Source organism: Pongo pygmaeus, chromosome 16 (assembly GCF_028885625.2).
Source record: "Pongo pygmaeus isolate AG05252 chromosome 16, NHGRI_mPonPyg2-v2.0_pri, whole genome shotgun sequence".
Taxonomy (NCBI): domain Eukaryota; kingdom Metazoa; phylum Chordata; class Mammalia; order Primates; family Hominidae; genus Pongo; species Pongo pygmaeus.
This window is the reverse complement of record NC_072389.2, coordinates 53,651,971-53,670,635: the sequence shown is the minus strand read 5'-3', so window position 1 is coordinate 53,670,635 and position 18,665 is coordinate 53,651,971. Positions and strand designations below refer to the sequence as shown.

Below are 18,665 nucleotides of genomic sequence, written 5' to 3'. Positions count from 1 at the left end.
GGTGAATTTATAAATCCTACAAAGGCAAAGAAAAGTTAATCATTTTTCTAGAGGAAAAAGAACTCAGGATTTTAAATCTCTTCCCTGATTTCTCTAGTGTCAGGATGCTGATTTAGAATAAACTTCAGTGTGTAATGAATCATTTTCTTCTTTTCCTTCGTTTCTTTTTCTACTTTAAAGCAATACCATTAAGTCTTTTTGGGACATTAGGTACATAAATCAGATTCACAGCTGAAAGAACAATTAATATAGTAATGTTTAAGTCCTTGACTTTGGCTATGACTGGGTTCATCCATTTGGGAACATTTCTCGTAAAGTTGTATCTCTCCAGAGTAATGACAAGAGCACTGACAACCCTGCTCATCACTGGGCAGCTAACCTGTGCAAAAGCTATGATGACCCTGCCCAACTTTCTTTCTGTGTCTCTCATCTGAATTTTCTGGAGCCTCCTAACATAGAACCTCCCCAACCAAAGAACTCCACCAGTTTGGCTAAAAATGAATGAAGGCAGAAATTCTTGATTACTAGCAATGACTCATCTGGGTGTAGTCTTCAACCACGGACACACATTAGAGTCCCTTTGGGTTAGCAATAGCTTCCTGATTCAGGAATCACAGATCATTTATCTTCATGTCCAAAATGTGACAAGAAGGGGAATCCTGGCTCTAATCATTACATTTTGCTATTCTCTGTTGTTACCTTCCACTCTCTCTCTCTCTCGTTTCATCCTTGTCCCTCTTCATGGTGCCTCATTCTTTCAAACCAGCAGTAACAACTTTCTTTCATTAAATTTTTTTCTTACTTCGTCCTTAATATAATGTGCACATACTCTTTATAAGAAATATGCTAGCTGCTGTGATGAGATGCAAAGACATATAAGATGCCAGAGTAGCTTTACAAAATCATCAAAGTACAGACCAATCAAAAGGCGAATAAGAATGCAAGCATGTATGAAAAGAACAAATTAAGTGCCATCTCGTTGGGGTAGTTTAGAAAAGTGAGAGAAGTCATCATTGGTGGAAGTTGTTCTATGTTTTTACGGGTGTAGGGAAAAAGGAAAAGTTGTCTGAAATGACAGGTGAGCTAGAAAGCTGAGTTATTTTGTGCTGATTGTGTGGGGTAATGCCAGGTGAATCACTGCTTTTTGGTAAATTGGAGTGAGAATCTTGAAGGTTGAAGTTTGCCAAAGGTGGCAACACCTCAAGACCCAGATGCACACAGAGTTTTTTCCATTTTCAAGTGAAAATATTTGAGAAAAGTGGCAAGGGTGGAGAATTCTAGAAGTAAATAGAATAAAATAACTCTTGTTCAGGTCTCATGTCCTTAGCTTGCCTTTCACTGGCCAGCCAAGGAAACCATTTATTCCCAAGGTTTAGAGCTTTACCACTGCCTGGTGTCTTGCAGGGATGACTGCTGCTGGAGCTGATACCAACATCAAAAAGTTCTCAGCCTATGGATGAGGCCTGGTGAACCCTAAAATGCTCTTTAGCCACTGTAACCGTGTAACCACTTTTTCTACTTATAATTATGTTTCTTTATGGCCTTTCTTCCTACTAGACATAAATGAATGTGAAAGAGATGCCTGTGGGAATGGAACTTGCCGGAACACAATTGGTTCCTTCAACTGCCGCTGCAATCATGGTTTCATCCTTTCTCACAACAATGACTGTATAGGTGCGTGTGTAAAATTGTGCATCAGCAAAGGAAGTCAGTTTTATATGTGTTCTTTGTAATTAGCATTATCTCTAGTGTTCCAGCTGTCTTTTAAAAATATATGCTATCTTATGCATAACAATTGGTTACGGGACTTGTCAAATACAATGTGCTAATTCAATATCAAATATATTACAGAAGTCTCCCCTTATACGTGAGGGATACGTTCTGAGACCCCCAGCAGATGCCTGAAACCACAGATAGTACTGAACCCTCCATATACCATGTTTTTTCCTACACATACATACCTAGACTAAAGTTTAATTTATAAATTAGGCATGGTAATAGATTAACATCAATAACTAATAAGAAAATAGAATAATTATAACAATATACTGTAATAAAAGTTATATGACTGTACTTTCTTGTGCGCTGTCTCTCTCTCTCTCTTTCTCTCTCTCAAAATATTTTATTGTACTATACTCACCTATTTTTGGATAGCAGCTGACCTTGGGTAACTGAACCCCCAGAAAGCAAAACCATAGATAAAGGAGAACCACTGTAACTATATCCATTACTTTTATTAAAATGTTCATTAGCAGCTATAAATTTTTGTCTACTTTGCTGTAAATTAAATAAATTTCAAAATAAACGGAATTAGATTAAGCTTAAAAATTTTTAAATATACAAAAGTGATTCTTTGTATAGAAATTATATTATTCAGGACTATGAACCTTCTGGTCTAGATGTTTCATGTAGCCTCTCTTAAATAAATCATTGAATCTACAGAATCTCCCTTCTAAAACATACTAGGCAAGAGTAATAAGCCAAATTCTTTAAATTTTATGGTGCTGTAGGCTAATTTAAATCTAATTGCAAGAATACAAAATAATGCCCTTAGCTGAATTGTGTATTAGGATTTTATTTTTTAAATAAAAAAAATTTTTAAATCTAAAATTTAAAAATAAAATCTAAAGGAAAATCAAGGAAAAACTGACAGGAAATTTGAATGTAAATTGTCAGTCTCTAATATAATAATGTAATCTTATTGTTAAATGTGCATAGGTGCTTAAAGCCAGTTCTGTTGTTGCAAACTAGATCTTCATTGGCATTTCTTGTTTGGCTAAGCCAGCAAAGGCCACTAAAATTCAGAAAAAGTATTTTTTCCTTTAAAAGTTTTGATTATTGCTGGGATTATGACATCTTTGGAATATAGTAAAGGATTGTTGGGGATTTTTCTGCAGATGTTGATGAATGTGCAAGTGGAAATGGGAATCTTTGCAGAAATGGCCAATGCATTAATACAGTGGGGTCTTTCCAGTGCCAGTGCAATGAAGGCTATGAGGTGGCTCCAGATGGGAGGACCTGTGTGGGTAAGTACAGGACTTAGAAAGACCTGGAAAGAATGCTTCCAGAGACCACTCAAGGAATCATGCAGTCTCTATTCTAATGCTTCTTTCTGGAAACCTGGAGGAAAAGTCAGAGTAGAATTATATTAATCCTCCCTATAAAGGCTTGTTTTTATTTAAGTATATATACATATATGTATATGTATATATATAAAATCACTTTTTCCCTTATTTTAAAAATTAAGCTATTGTACTCACCAAGAATACTCAAACTGTTAAACAGTGAAATTGTTAAATTGTTCTGTAAGCAATTGTGATTTCCCTTCTTAAATTTTTTTCTTTAAAATACTTTTGTAGTAAGCTCTCATATCTTTTGAATATCCTTAAAATCTTTACATACTCACTGACTTTTCACATGCTACAATTTTCTGGAAACCTTTAATTTGATGCAGGTAAAATAAAATATGGTTGTTATACTATACATTTTTGAAAGCTGATAAAGCTTGTTTTTATTATCACTTATTTTTCTCCATGGTGGAATTTTATGAACTTTAATTTGCTTTATGTATTTCTTTGATTTATTCTAGTTTTTTTGAATTTTAATTGTTTGATGGAAGTCATGCCAGTGGGAATCTCTTCCTTATTTTTCCCTTTTCTTTGCAGATATCAATGAATGTCTTCTAGAACCCAGAAAATGTGCACCAGGTACCTGTCAAAACTTGGATGGGTCCTACAGATGCATTTGCCCACCTGGATACAGTCTTCAAAATGACAAGTGTGAAGGTAGGAAGGCTATCAGTTGTAGCAAATGAGGAGTGTCGGGTATCCACTGGACTTAGCAGAATGAGAATTTTTGTAATGACGTCTTCATTTTGGAATACTTTATCAGAAAGAAATGCAAGGGCATAGGTATGACATGGTCTCATCCTTCTGGCAAGACAAGAAGCACTAATTCTCATGCTAATCTCTAATGAAGTTACTTTGTTGTGTGCATATGACTGATCATATGATCCTGACTCTTTTCCACTGTGCTTTCATACATTTGTTAGGAATGCTGTGTCCTACTCCCAGTATTTCTGAATTACATTTTTTAAGTGGGATTCTTTGCAGCTAAAAATAGCTCCTGATTCCAGCTAAAAACTTTAAATGACCACATTCAAGGTTGGATGAATGGGGTTATATCATTTGTCTATTTTGTTTTTACCTATGGAGCAGTGGAAATGTGTTATTTCAAATAAATTCTCAGCAAATTTTACAGTATTACATTCCTTTTTGTTTGTTTGTTTTTAATGGAGACAGGAACTTACTCTGTCACCAGGTTGGAGTACAGTGGCACGAGTATAGCTCACTGTAAGCTTGAACTCCTGGGCTCAAGTGATCATCCTGTCTCAGCCTCGGGAGTAGCTGGGACTACAGGCATGTGCCACCATGCCTGGCTGATTTTTTAATTCTTTGTAGAGATGGGGTCTCCCTATGTTGCCAGGCTGGTCTCAAACTCCTGGTCTCAAATGATCCTCCTTCCTCAGCCTCCCAAGGGCCTTCCTTTAACCTCAACAAATATGTCATATCATTAAGTGAAGGACATTAATTGCTAGAATTTCATAAATAAGTAGGGTTGAAAGGATTTTCAAGAAGTCACCTAGTTCACACCCCTGACTTTAAACAGGTCTGCATCTAATCCACAATGAGAATTTTCTCTACTTTTAATATCGTCAATTAGAAATTTTATTATATATCCAATTTAAGTAACAATCAAGTGGTGATATTTAAAATGGAAACAGCTTATTGAAATTGTCTAGATGCAGATTTTTTAAGCATGTTATTTTACTTTTATTAAAAATTGGCTTTATTTATTATCAATACATAAGTTCGCTAAATTGAACAGAATGAATATATATAGAAAGAAAAATAACTGCACAGTCAATGAATGTGCCCATTCTACAATATTTGGCCCTATCCTAATAAGTTGGCATGTACAGGCTAATTTCTACCATAATAGAAATAGTCATAGTAATAATTAAAAACAACTGAAAACATTTGAGCATTTTCACAAAAGTTAACTTTTATATTAAGAAAAGGTTGGATATAGGGGTGGAAGGAGTGTCAGAATGGAGTGATTCAATTGGCAATAGTAGATCAGATTCATTAATAAACCACAGGGAACATAACACAGGTATAAATGCAACCCAATAACCTGGCATGATGGAGAAGCTGATTTTGCATTGCACAGAAAGAGAATCACTTGGCATTGCACATTTCTAGAATATTTGTTGTGTAGTATTTACAATATTAAGTCAAGATAATAAAGTTAATTTCTCAATTTTTCCTTAGTTGGGCCTCCTGAGAATAAAGTTATGTAGTGCAAGTACATTTTGGTGTGAGTAGAAACCTTTGCACAAATGTAAAAATAAAGAGCCCAGGATACAAGGATATTTTGTGTTTTGTTGAAAAAATAAAAAAGTATTATAAAAGTGGCATGGCTCAGAATTAAGACTTATCACATTGTTCACTAAAAATTCCCACTGAAAGTCAGGAGGAAAGATAAGTGAGTTTGTTGGAATAGAGTGGACATATTTTTCCACAGGTAATCATATGTTTTGTTGACCAACCCAAGCCAATTTTGAAAGTAGAAAAGGGCACTATTAACAATAAAGTCAGGCCAACCGGCATGAGCTGGGGCTCCCCCAGGCAAACTAGGACATATGGTTACTCAAGCCATTCAAACTTCTTATTGGCTACTCTTAACTACCCCTGTACAGGAGCTAAGATGTATAATATACTAAAGAAAACATGCCACAATTCTAAGTGTACAGTTTCCTATTATCTATATGATGAAAGAAAAAGCCTGTACAAGAAAGGTATTTTTGTGTCTTTAGAAAGATTAACCCACAAATCAGGAGCCTCATCTTCTATGATATCGTTAGTTTGCACTTCATAGGATTATACTTATTTTCATGAGTCTTAGTGTTCTTGTAAAACTCACAGTTTTAGGGCTGTAGCATAGGGTATTGGGAAAAGTTCTGTGGATGGTTGGAGGGGAGTAAATTTGGATCAAAGGCCTAGATCTCACATTGAGTGACTCACTAGCAATGTGCTTAAAGTCTCTTCATTTCTGTTTCCTGATCAATGGTGCAGTGTGACTCTAGAATTTCATGCTTCTTTCCTGGCCTAGGGTACTATGAAATTACTCTGACCAAGCAACTCAGTCTGGGTAACAGACGTTTGTCACTGCACCCCTTAGAAGGCAGTTGCACATTCCATTTTTATATCAATAACTGTCAAAACTAATTTTTTTGAAGTCACAACAACCTAGAAGTCCAGTCCACAGTGTTATGGTACAGAAAAATACCTTTATTATTGTAAGAGTTTGGAAACTCAGTTGCCCTTTGTATGTCCACATTGTGTATTTGGTACCTGATGGTGTCTCCATCGTGTTTTGACGTTGTTTGACTCATGTGATTCTTTTAGATATTGATGAGTGTGTCGAAGAGCCAGAAATTTGTGCCCTGGGCACATGCAGTAACACTGAAGGCAGCTTCAAATGTCTGTGTCCAGAAGGGTTTTCCTTGTCCTCCAGTGGAAGGAGGTGCCAAGGTAAGTGTCTTTGAAGGCTTTGGGCTTTCATTGCTCCATGTTTATTTGTGGTGGTCTTATTTTTCAAACATGGCAAAGCTCTGTTTCTTTGTGAACAGGAAGATGGAGAGTTTTCATTCACCCAGAGGTCTAATGATAACCATATGTCAGAAGGTTCATTTTCACTTTTAAGGTTAAAAGCTCATCCATCAAGTTATGGTTGCTTGTACAAATGTACTGACACATAAACCTCTCTCCCACCAAGAACGCAAATGCTGATAGGCCCATCAGTGGGGAAGCACCTTGAGCCACCGAAACAGCAAAGCCTGGGGGAAGTTGAGCTACATATCCCCTACCTCTGAAGAGATAAGCTGAAAAATGTGGGTCCAAAGTTAGACTTGAGACTGAAAAACTGCACATTAACCCATCTGTCCCCGCAATATGGTAACCATCCCTTCTATCACAAATTCTCCAAGAAAACAAAAATAAATTTAAACTGACCAGGATTCTTGCTGGGCCATTGTTCATTTTTAGGAATAATACTTGTCAACTATTTGAGTAAAGATTTTCAAGGGTTTGCCAATGACTTTCAAATTTTAAAGAAAAATCAAAAGGATCCTGAACTTCGGCATAACACAGTATGTACTTAAGTCCCAGAAAACTGTTTAGACTTCTCTAAACAATACAGTTGTGTATGGCTATCTACATACACAAACTAGTTTCATGAATTCCGGGGAAGGGAGATGAAACAAACACATGTATTTCTTTTTTTTCCACTTGTAGCTTTTGTTGTTTGGTTGTTATTGTCGTTTTGATGTTGAGTTGGGATTTTTTTTTTTTTTTGGTTGGTGGGTGTTTTTTTTTTTTTTTTTTGCATGGTTTTTTGGTTTTGCTTCCATATTACCAAATATGGAAGAGGCACTGGATATCATTTAAGATTCAAAAAATTGAGTTTGGGGTCCCAGCCCTGCCATATTTGGTCTAGAGCAAGTCATTTAATCTTTTGGAAGCTCAATTGCCTCATTTTAAACAACAATAATATCTGCCCAACCAGCCTTACTGTGACAAAGCTTTGTTAGTTTCTGAGTCCTTTGTAGACTCTTGTTGTTATTCTAATGATCTGATTAAATTTTTACTTTTCAACTAGTTATTTGGGAAGCAAGAAGGAGAGTGTTGAGAATTCTCTGGTTGATTTCAGCTTGTTGGTAGTTGTCAGTGGTCTGTGTGGATTTCAGGGTGGTGCTTAATTCGAACAGATATTCTGCATGGTACAGACCAGCCAGATAAATTCTAACTCCTACTCCCTTGTTTTTGTGTGCCTTTGGCTTGGCCTGAATTTGGAAAGAAAGCAGTGAGAAACCAGGTGTGAATCTGCCGATGTGGCAGGCCAGAGGAAACTCCTAGGCTATTAATTCAATTTGCACTGGCCCATCACAGAGCAAGCTAACGCTGCAGGAAGAATCAGCCCAGCTGTGAGCAGCCCTGCCACATGCTCAGCTCCAGGAGGCAGAGCCAGAACTGAGGAATGCAAGCAGGGAAAGTGACTTTTGTAGTTCTGATGAAATTTCGAGGTCATTAAGGGCTCTTTGCAGATGGACTGGTAAACAGGCATCCCAGCAAGTCCTAAAGTATGTGGGCAAGCACAGCTCTCTTCCCCAACGCAAGGCACCCTTGATTAATAAGCCAATTCTAGAGAATCACCACAAGCTAAAGTAAGTCTCCTACAGAGCACAGATTTTGCTGGAGCCAGGAAATTGAGAGCTGGGTTTTTCTTGTAAGATGACAAATTAGGAGTCAGACTTCTATTGCCCATGAAATGAGAAAATTCCACAGAACCGTGGATAGTGTTTTTTAAAAAGCAAATGCCATGACACTCAGGTGGACAGAGCCTGGCACAAAAGACCACAGGTGTAAATGAGCCACTCCCACTTGCAAAGTTCAACAAAGAGAATTTGCCACTTAGACTGACTCAAGACTTCGTGCATTTGAGTCTCTGTCTAATGCCAAGGTTTTTTTTTTTTTCGGGGTGGAGTGGAGTGGTGTCGGGGAGATAGAGCTGGGGTCTGGGACGAGGTCAGCTATTAAAGGAAAGGAGAATGAGAATTTTAATACACCAATATTACAACATACATTTCTAAAGAAACACTACAAACTAGAAGACAAAGCAGAGTTAAGTTTTCATACATTTGTTGAGACATTTTTGTGTGTAGTCACTGAATTATATCTAAAGGTAGTTGGAGGCATAAATAATAAAAACAAGACTGATAAATACAAAACATTATATGTGACAAAGAACTTGAAGAATAAAAGAGATCAAAAGTGTTCTCCAAGAAACGAGAATTTGTTCAGTCTTGAAGTTTCTCAGCAAAGCAAACATTTGGGTGGCAGAGATGCTGCAGGACTGACTTTTATTGCTCTTGACCTTCAGAAGGATAATTCATTGAAAGGTGCTTGTTAGGTCCTTGCCACAACAGATGGGGAAGTGGAATAGAAATTAGAGAGATGATTTATCTGGATGAGTTAGTAGCCATGAAAGGCTGAACAAGTTTACTGGGGAGGCTACCTGAATTTGATTTACGTAACTTGGTAAATATAATAGATAGATAGATAGAAACTTTAATTCACGAAAACCTTTCCTTTGTTATCTCTGGCAACTCTGTTATTCCTACATTGTCTTCTTTGTCATGAAATAAAAGCTGGCGAGACTGTCTTAACAGAAGTACTTAGGTAGTTATGATAGTATGGTTCCTGGGATTGAAAAACAGTGATGGAAGTGAATGAAAAAGGCAGAGGTGGTCAGATATAAAGAAAGAAGAATAGTACAGTATGGGTGTGAAAGCATTTCTTTTAAACCTGCAGATTGTGGCCTCTGTGTAATGAGAGGAGTTTTGCAAGGCTTTAAGAAGTCAAGTTTGAGGGAAAACACAGTCCATGCCTCTGGTTGAGCTCACTTTTTGGAGTCAATGTGTTCTATAAGAAATGGAAAAGCCCATTTCCAAAATTATGTCAAGCAGTGTTGGAGAATTTTATAGGAAGTAGATCCCATCTTCTTTGTTGGAGTCATCAAAGCAATAATCAATATTGAAATATATTCTTTCAAAGAAAGACTATTCTGTTCCCACCCACCCACAGCCCTGCCCTCCTCTTCCTTCCCTCTCTGTGTTGAGCTAAACAAGCTTCTTTTAAAAATTTAACATTGACACAGCTCTGCATGTGTGTGTGTGTGTAAAATCTACAAAAAGCCCCACTTGCATTTTGTAGCCAGCATCTCCGGGAGTATCTGCTTCAGTGCCCAATCCTGGTGTTGTATTTTTGCCCATCTACAAAGTTGCCACTTCTGTATTTGTTCTGTGCCTGTGATCTGGGATTTTATTTTAGTTCCAGAGTTTAGGGGACACAGAATAAACCACAAAGTGTGATATCACAGTAAATATTAGAACTAAGAGGATTCTCTTACTCTAGTGTGCTCACTAAACATGATATTGCAAGCAGAGCTATCAATGAAGGAATCTGGTGAATGATTCCTTCTGTGAACTTTCCAATCCTGAAGTCACTGACAGATGTCAATTTTGAAAACTGTCAGTTTTGGATTTTATTGGATTCACATCAGGTTACTTTGAAATAGTGACTAAAATGAGAAGTAATAAATTTAAGTTCATAGAGTTGTTCATCAGATCTCACTATACAAAAGATGCCCATGACTTTAACAATCTCAGCTCAGTTACTATTAGAATCACATAAGGAGTATTGCTGTGGTCCTGAGAGAACATATATAACATAGTGGGTTGTTCTTTATTCGCTATCGTGCAATAAGGACTCAGTAGGAAAGCAACTGAAGAGTGTCATAAATTTATGCTGCAGATTTGCGAATGAGCTACTGTTATGCGAAGTTTGAAGGAGGAAAGTGTTCATCACCCAAATCCAGAAATCACTCCAAGCAGGAATGCTGCTGTGCCTTGAAGGGAGAAGGCTGGGGAGACCCCTGCGAGCTCTGCCCCACGGAACCTGATGGTATGTCTGTCATCTGCATTTCTCTCTCTGGGCCATGCAGGGTGCAGACTGGCCATGATGTAAGTAAGATTGTAGGCCTTAAAGACAGTAACACAGGTTAATTTAATTGTAAGTCTAATTAGAATGTTCATTAAAAATTATTTTATCTCAGGAGCTCGGTAGTTATTTTCTTTTTAATTATGTCATGAATCACAGATGCCCAAGGAGTAGACACAACATCTTAGGGAGTCTCGTTAACTTCCTCTGGTTTCTGGGCTTGTTTTGTCCATCATTTATCAATATGCATAGCATGTAGCAATTTTCTACCTCAAAATGCTTGTGGAGAAGCTTGTAATGAATTGCTATTGTTCTATCTATTAATGAGTGTCTCCACCACAGAGGCCTTCCGCCAGATCTGTCCTTATGGAAGTGGGATCATCGTGGGACCTGATGATTCAGCAGTTGGTCAGTTGCCTGTGCTGGATTCTCAGCATTTCTCAGTATTCTCAATCAGCTTCTTCTCTAGTTATTCTTATTTCTCTCCATCTATCTTGGAAAATTAAGTGCTACTTTTTTGTCACTTCATTTAGATAGCAATTATATTATTGCATTATTAGATAATCTATTGATTAAACACTGAAATGATCATAATTTATCTTCATGTTTAAAAAATACCTTGTTATTTTTTTTCTCTTGCTTGCTTAAGATATGGACGAATGCAAAGAACCCGATGTCTGTAAACATGGACAGTGCATCAATACAGATGGTTCCTATCGCTGCGAGTGTCCTTTTGGCTATATTCTAGCAGGGAATGAATGTGTAGGTGAGTAATAAGTTTTCTTCCATTGGGATTTTACAAATTAAAAATTAAGCTATACAGTATTCACTGTATAGCCATGAATATAGGTACCAAGATGGCACTGAAATAAGTTTTATCCATCCACTCATACATCATTCATTTAGAATACTAGTGAGTCACCATCAGGTCCCAGGCACTGTGCTAGGCTCTGGAGCTGCAGCACTGAACCAAGAAGACAAGTTCCTTCCTTGAATGGACCTTACAGCCTAATGGTAAAGGCAGACACTGGACATATCAGAAGAGGTACTAGAAAGGACAACATCATAATGAAAGTCTTTGTGAAATTTTTAAAAAATTGTTAATGGTCATAATCTTATTCCATTATCAAATAAAAATTTTATCTGGATTCTTTTACATTTAGTAAGATGAAAGGCTATATAACCAGTACACAATCTTTTTGTTGTAACCCTGTTTTTAAAATGTCAAATAATGGCTCCTCTGGCTGGCCTTTGACCCTTAATCAACACTAACTCTAACTTAAATCCAAGGATCATATTTAGATATCTAAGAATTCCAAAGTGATTCAATATAACATAATTAATACTAGCATAAATGCTGAGAGTTTGTCTGTGTGAATTAGAAAGTACTTTTTCCATACAAGAAATCAGGTTATGAAGATTTCAGCTCCAGCTATGGCTGTGGGAGTTTAAGCAAGTTTTTTAGCTTTTCTAGGCCTTAGAATATAATATTATGCAAGTAAAATAACATTTCTAATTACCTTTGCAGCTCTAAAGATCAATGGTATCGGGATTTTTATTAACTTGAAAGAGAAATAATATTCTTGACAGTAATTGAATATTATAGTAGAACAAAAGCAAATATTTCAATGTTTTCTCCTCAGAATCTTCAGTTAGTGATAATACGTGCATATGAAATGAGCCTCTTCACCTAGGAGCTCCCCACAATAGCCTCTTGCCTTCACTTTTGACTTAAGAACCTCAGCACAAGAAACAACTGTTGACAAGAGCCATTACTCTTCTGTGCCTTAGATAGCTAAAATATCAATGTTATTTCTCAAAATTATTTCTTTCCCAAGGGGAGATACTCTCCCCAAGGGATGTGTCAGAATAAGAATGGTGAGTATTCTAGGTGGATGGATTAGAAGGCATATACACACACATACACACACACACACACACACACACACACACACATATTTTAGGTCTCTTTGGTAAGATTTGTTCTCTCTGCCTGTGTTTTAGAGCGGTCATAACCTAAACATATTTTTTTCTAGCCTTTCCTCTGCCTAATGTAAACCATCTGGTTTCAACAGAATCAACACAATCTACTTGAATCTTGATTTTATTAGATGTATTAATTATACTTAACCTCTGGTCTTTTGTTTTACGTAAGTTTAGTCTTTTATTTTATATCTGGCAAAAATCCATCATGTTTAAGGCTTCTTGGGGAGTGATGTAATGTAAGGCCAAACTGTGGATGTATTTCTAGCTTTAAACAAGCAGAAACTTTTGACGAGTGATAGGGGCCTTTTTTTTTTTTAACCCTTAGAGCATCTACTCCAAGTGGAAGATTTAGTTTATAACGTGGGAGGCTGGAGAAACTCATGGAGAAGAGCACTGTAAGGGCTAGATATCCAGGCACTGTTATTCTCACTGTCACTGCCACTGCCAATGAGCAAGTCGAATTTCACGGCTATAAACCTGAGATAATAAGACATGCACACTCCCTTTTTGCAAGAACAGAATGAGAATTAAACATTACAGATCAGGCTGGGCTTGGTGGCTCACACCTTTAATCTCAGCACTTTGGGACGCCGAGGTAGGCAGATTGCTTGAGGTCAAGAGTTCAAGACCAGCCTGGCCAACATGGTGAAACCCTGTCTCTACTAAAACTACAAAAATTACCTGGGTGTGGTGGTGTGCACCTGTAATTCCAGCTACTCAGGAGGCTGAGGCATGAGAATCACTTGAACCTGAGAGGCAGAGTTTGCATGAGCTGAAATCGCGCCACAGCACTCCAGTCTGGGTGTCAAAGTGAGACTCTGTCCCAAAACAACAACAACAACAACAAAATTACAGTTTAAAATCCCCGATAGAATAAAAGGTATTATCTCAATTCATCATGTTTTGGACACATTCCTGGTTTCTTGCAGATACTGATGAATGTTCTGTTGGCAATCCTTGTGGAAATGGAACCTGCAAGAATGTGATTGGAGGTTTTGAATGCACCTGTGAGGAGGGATTTGAGCCCGGTCCAATGATGACATGTGAAGGTACATCTCTTAAACAGAGAACAGTTGATTACATGTACTGATCATGGGAACAATTGGTTGATTACAAGTCTTAATATTAAATACAACTCAGGGTGTATATAATAAAGATCATCTAGGCCTGATGGGCCATTTGATCATTCTTCTTTTGTGGCCTCTTCTCTGTAGGGAAAGAGAGATATCCAAGAATGATACAGCTGTGTGTTCATGGCACATCTACACTGTATATCACAGAGAGTTCTTGTTGGTGTCTCCCTACCACTTATATTTAGATGCTCCCGTGTTGTTTAATACCTTCTTTCTTACTCTCACTTTCTCCTTCTTTCTGTTTGTCTCTCATACTCCCTTTCTTTTTCTTTTCTCTCTTTCTCTTCTTTTCTATTTCTAGGAGCACTGCACACTAAGATACCCACCATCATCCTGTAGCCATTTGGAGGCAATCACAGCAAAAGCGGTTGCCTGTAATATATAAGCATCTGAAAAGTGTCCATCCGTAAGCCTGGTGGAATGTATGGAAAGAAGGAAAGGGAGGGAGTGTCTAGAGCAGTGGCTCTCAAAGGGTGGTTCCCAGTAGCAGCTGTATCAGCGTCACCTGGGAACTTATTAGAAATGCACATTGTCAGGCCTCATCCAAGACCTCCTAAATCAGAAACTCCGAGCGTGGGGTGGAGCCCAGCAGCCCTCTAGGTGATCTGATATACTCTCAAGTAGGGATTCACTGGCCTAAGGAAAGAATGAAGGAGAGGTGAAGGCAGAGAATAAAGTTGGTAGCAAAGAGAGCTCTTCATCAGATATGATCCATCAAATGCCCATTGTCAGAGTTGTGGTATCTTTAAAGGTTGTGACTAAGTCATGATCTGGGCTCTCACTCGTGTTCTTAGTCAGCACTGGCCTTGGGAAGCAACATGATAGTTGAGATGGTCTATTTTAATCCTGCTTTTCCAAAACACATTCTGATGGTTCCAAACTCTGTAGTCTGCAGAAATCACTTTTTTTCCATTAATGGTAAACTCATTCCCATCTATTTAAGGTTTGAACATGGGCATCTGTGTAAACTGAGTGTCTCTGTCAGTATAAAATGATCTGGAACACTATTTGCTTGGGCAGAAGAATCGCTGTTATTTCACAGGAGCCTCTTTGTTTGGGGAAAGAGAGGTGGTTAACAATATTGGAGGAGCTGGTTTCTGTTCTGACCACAATTGTTTTGGCGGAATGGGGCAAAACTGATTCCCACGCCATGTAACTGTAGGGAGTGACAAATGGTCAACCTGAGCCTTCTAAGCCAGAATTTCAGAAAAGCCCCTCATATGTTGGGTGGCCTGTAATTTCCCATCCACCTAAATAATCGTTAATAATTATACCAGGACAACAACATAAACTGGGACTGTGCTGGGAGAACCGGGATGGAGAGTCACCCTGTTTATACCAAATATAAAATAATCAACCCATTTTATAATTTCCTGGAAATGGGAGACCACTTGATCCATCCATGTTTATGACAATGAAGCATTGCAACTTTTGGTAAAAGTTTTAGTTTTAGTTCAATTGGTAGGTTCCCTTTTGTTGCTGTCCATGATCCCTTACTTTCTTACTCTCCTCTGCTGCAGATATAAATGAATGTGCCCAGAATCCTCTGCTCTGTGCCTTCCGATGTGTGAACACTTATGGGTCATATGAATGCAAATGTCCTGTGGGATATGTGCTCAGAGAAGACCGTAGGATGTGCAAAGGTGAGTCATCGTGTTCAAGGTCATCTAAGCCAGGAAGCTCTATCTGTGAGGGGAGATGTCCCAAAAGCTTCCATTAGTAGGGGAAGGCTGGAAATTGGAATAAAAATAGTCCGTGGACAATATGGGGGTTGTCACTGCCACGTTTCCCCCTAAATTGTAGCTGGAAGCATCATCAAGCCAAGTCGAGGACTGCACTGCACATCCTTTATTAGGTCTCACTGTGCATCGCATGCTCACAACATGCCAGTATTTCTACAAGATGTGGGAATATAAAGAAAAAGACATTTCCCCACATTCAAAAAACCCAATATGAAGAGATTGAGACAGATATAAATACATTCTCATAATCCAGTGTGATAAATGCTATGGTGGTTATATATACAAAATGCTCTGAGAACACCAAAGGATATTCTATTTCAAGAATGGGTAACACGTGGAATCTACTTTAGCTAAACCATCTCCATTAAAAATACCTCCTGAACACCTGCAATTTCCTGAGCACTGAACTAGGCTCTATTTCACAAACTGCAGTAATCATAGAGTTTGCTCTTGAAGAGCTCTGATTTGCTCCTCTCAAGATCTTAAATGAACAGACACCTGTTCTCTCAAGATGGCGTAAATATAATTTTGCTTAAGGGTGGGGAAATTTCCTAAATGAAAGGTCCTAATCATATGCAGAATAAATTTCAAATTTCTCAGCTCAGAGCATGTGAAAGGGAAAGATAGAAAAAGAAAGAAGTACAATAGGACAGAAAGTAAAGACTGAGGAAGGCCCAACCAAGTCCAGAAAAGGAAATGAAGGAGGGAACAGCCAGTAGAATAAGATATTTTTAGATGTTTGGCTTTTCATTAAAGTATAAAAACCATATATATATAAAACCATATATATATAAAACCATATATATATAAAAACCATATATGTATATATAGTATATAAAATAGTCATTCTACTATTGTATCCTGATTATTAATATTATCATATAAAAATAATGTCATATTGGCCAGGCGCGGTGGCTCACGCCTGTAATCCCAGCACTTTGGGAGGCTGAGGTGGGTGGATCACCTGAGGTCAGGAGTTTGAGACCAGCCTGGCCAACATAGTGAAACCCCGTCTCTACTAAAAATACAAAAATTAGCTGGTGTGATGGCGCATTCTTGTAATCTCACCTACTCGGGAGGCTGAGGCAGAAGAATTGCTTGAACCCCGGAGGTGGAGGTTGCAGTGAGCTGAGATCGTGCCACTGCACTCCAGACTGGATGACGGAGTGAGACTCCATCTCAAAAAAATAATAATATCATATTATAATATATTGTTATTATTATAATTATTGCATAATGTAAGCTTTGATTTGTTACTGTTATAATCCATTATGATTGTAGTACTATTATAATTATTGCCTTATCATATATTGTGATTATAATGCTGTTATAATTACTGTTATATTAAGATATATCCATTATATTATAATTACATGAGGCCCTTTTAGTTCAATTAGTCAACAAGAATTAGAAATCATGCTTCAACAAAGGAGTATAAAATATAAAGGGACAGCCAGGCACGATGGTTCATGCCTGTAATCCCAGCACTTTGGGAGGCCGAGGTGGGTGGATCACTTGAGGCCAGGAGTTTGAGACCAGCCTGGACAACATGGTGAAACCCCATCTCTACTAAAAATACAAAAAAAATTAGCCAGGCCTGGTGGTGCATGCCTGTAATCCCAGATACTTGGGAGACTGAGGTATGAGAATCACTTGAACCCAGGAGGCAGAGGTTGAAGTGAGCTGAGATCGGGCCACTGCACTCCAGCCTGGGCAGCAGAGAGAGACTCTTTCAAAAACATAAATAAATAAAAATAAAAATAAATAAAAAATAAGGGAAGGAGAAGAGAGAAAAGGCATGATGAGAATCATGCTTCTTGAAGAGGTCATCAGTTGATTAGGGAGCAATTTCTTCAAGTTCAAAGGTGGTTAGAAGATTCCTTTCCATTCTTTAGAGATCATACTCAACAGAGCAGAAGGAAATACAGCCAATAGTGAAATAACATAGATGAAAATTGGTTACTTACTAACATTTTATGTTTAAAAGTCAGGTAATTAAGGCAGATATATGCATTTTCTTTGACAAATTTGTGATTGTACATTTTTTACAGATGAGGATGAGTGTGAAGAGGGAAAACATGACTGTACTGAAAAACAAATGGAATGCAAGAACCTCATTGGCACATACATGTGCATCTGTGGACCTGGGTATCAGCGGAGACCTGACGGAGAAGGCTGTGTAGGTAAGAGGATCCCTGTGGAAGGAGCTTTGAGTGCGTCAGAAGTGACAGTGGACAGAAGGAACCTGGGCTCTGACTTCTTGTGACACTGTGTTCTTGGCGAGACCCATTTTGTTCTCTTACCTCATGTCAGGACTCTCCATGGTGGTTCCCTTGCCTCGTGATCATTTGTGAATTCCAAGAGCACTGTCATTGTCCCTCTGAGCTGGCCTTTGTCTACTTTCTTGACCTATTTGCTGCCAGGATTTGAACAGCATGCCTTTTCTCTATTCTCCTCCTTTACTTTCCATACTCTTTTGTTGATTTGGGGGTCAATTCTCCCCATCACATTGGAATGCCTCCCTATTGACTTAGCTTTGCTACAAATGCCAGGTACCTCTGAATCAGGAATATCTCAAAACTATTGGGATCTACCTCCAGAAAATCTGGTCTTGTCTAGAGTAGCATCCAGGCACTGATATATTTTTAAGGCTCCTCAGCTGATTCTAATATGGATCCAACATTGAGAACTTCAGCTTTAGACCAGGAGTTGGCAAACTGCCTACAGGCCAATTCCACCCTGCCAGCCCGCTGTGTGTTTTTATAAATAAGGTTTTATTAAACATAGGTATAACCATTCATTTGCATATTGTCCATGGCTACTTTCATGCCACAATGGCAGAGCCAAGTGGTTGCAACTGAGACCATATGACCCACAAAGCCTAAAATATTTCCTATTTGACCCTAACAAAAAGTTTCCTGACCTCTGCTTAGATAATAATTACAGGAGAAAATTATTAAAACCTTCTCACATGCATTCTCTTTCTTTTTAACAATAAATGGTGTTATAAAGATATATTTTATGTTGTCATTCAAGAAGATTAAGAATCCCATTGCCCTTTTACTCTGTACAATACAGATTGAAGCAGTAATTAAAGAACAGACTCTAAAAGCACAGAAAAAGAAAATCTGTAGATTAATTGTCACACACTGGATCCTCCTGGATCAGTAATTCTCAACCTC

General features: G+C 38.0%; 1 protein-coding gene across 2 annotated transcripts in view; it reads left to right on the top strand.

The window, feature by feature from the left end:
• FBN1 (fibrillin 1) overlaps positions 1-18,665 on the top strand; it is a 235,403-nt gene that overhangs the window by 196,438 nt on the left and 20,300 nt on the right. For both annotated transcript variants that reach the window (XM_054450928.2, XM_063652619.1), the window contains 10 exons: positions 1,558-1,674; positions 2,898-3,026; positions 3,666-3,785; positions 6,471-6,596; positions 10,437-10,586; positions 10,965-11,030; positions 11,272-11,388; positions 13,538-13,657; positions 15,262-15,384; positions 17,535-17,666. In XM_054450928.2, the coding sequence (XP_054306903.1) occupies positions 1,558-1,674; positions 2,898-3,026; positions 3,666-3,785; positions 6,471-6,596; positions 10,437-10,586; positions 10,965-11,030; positions 11,272-11,388; positions 13,538-13,657; positions 15,262-15,384; positions 17,535-17,666 (1,200 nt within the window). The remainder of the gene's footprint in view (positions 1-1,557; positions 1,675-2,897; positions 3,027-3,665; positions 3,786-6,470; positions 6,597-10,436; positions 10,587-10,964; positions 11,031-11,271; positions 11,389-13,537; positions 13,658-15,261; positions 15,385-17,534; positions 17,667-18,665) is intronic.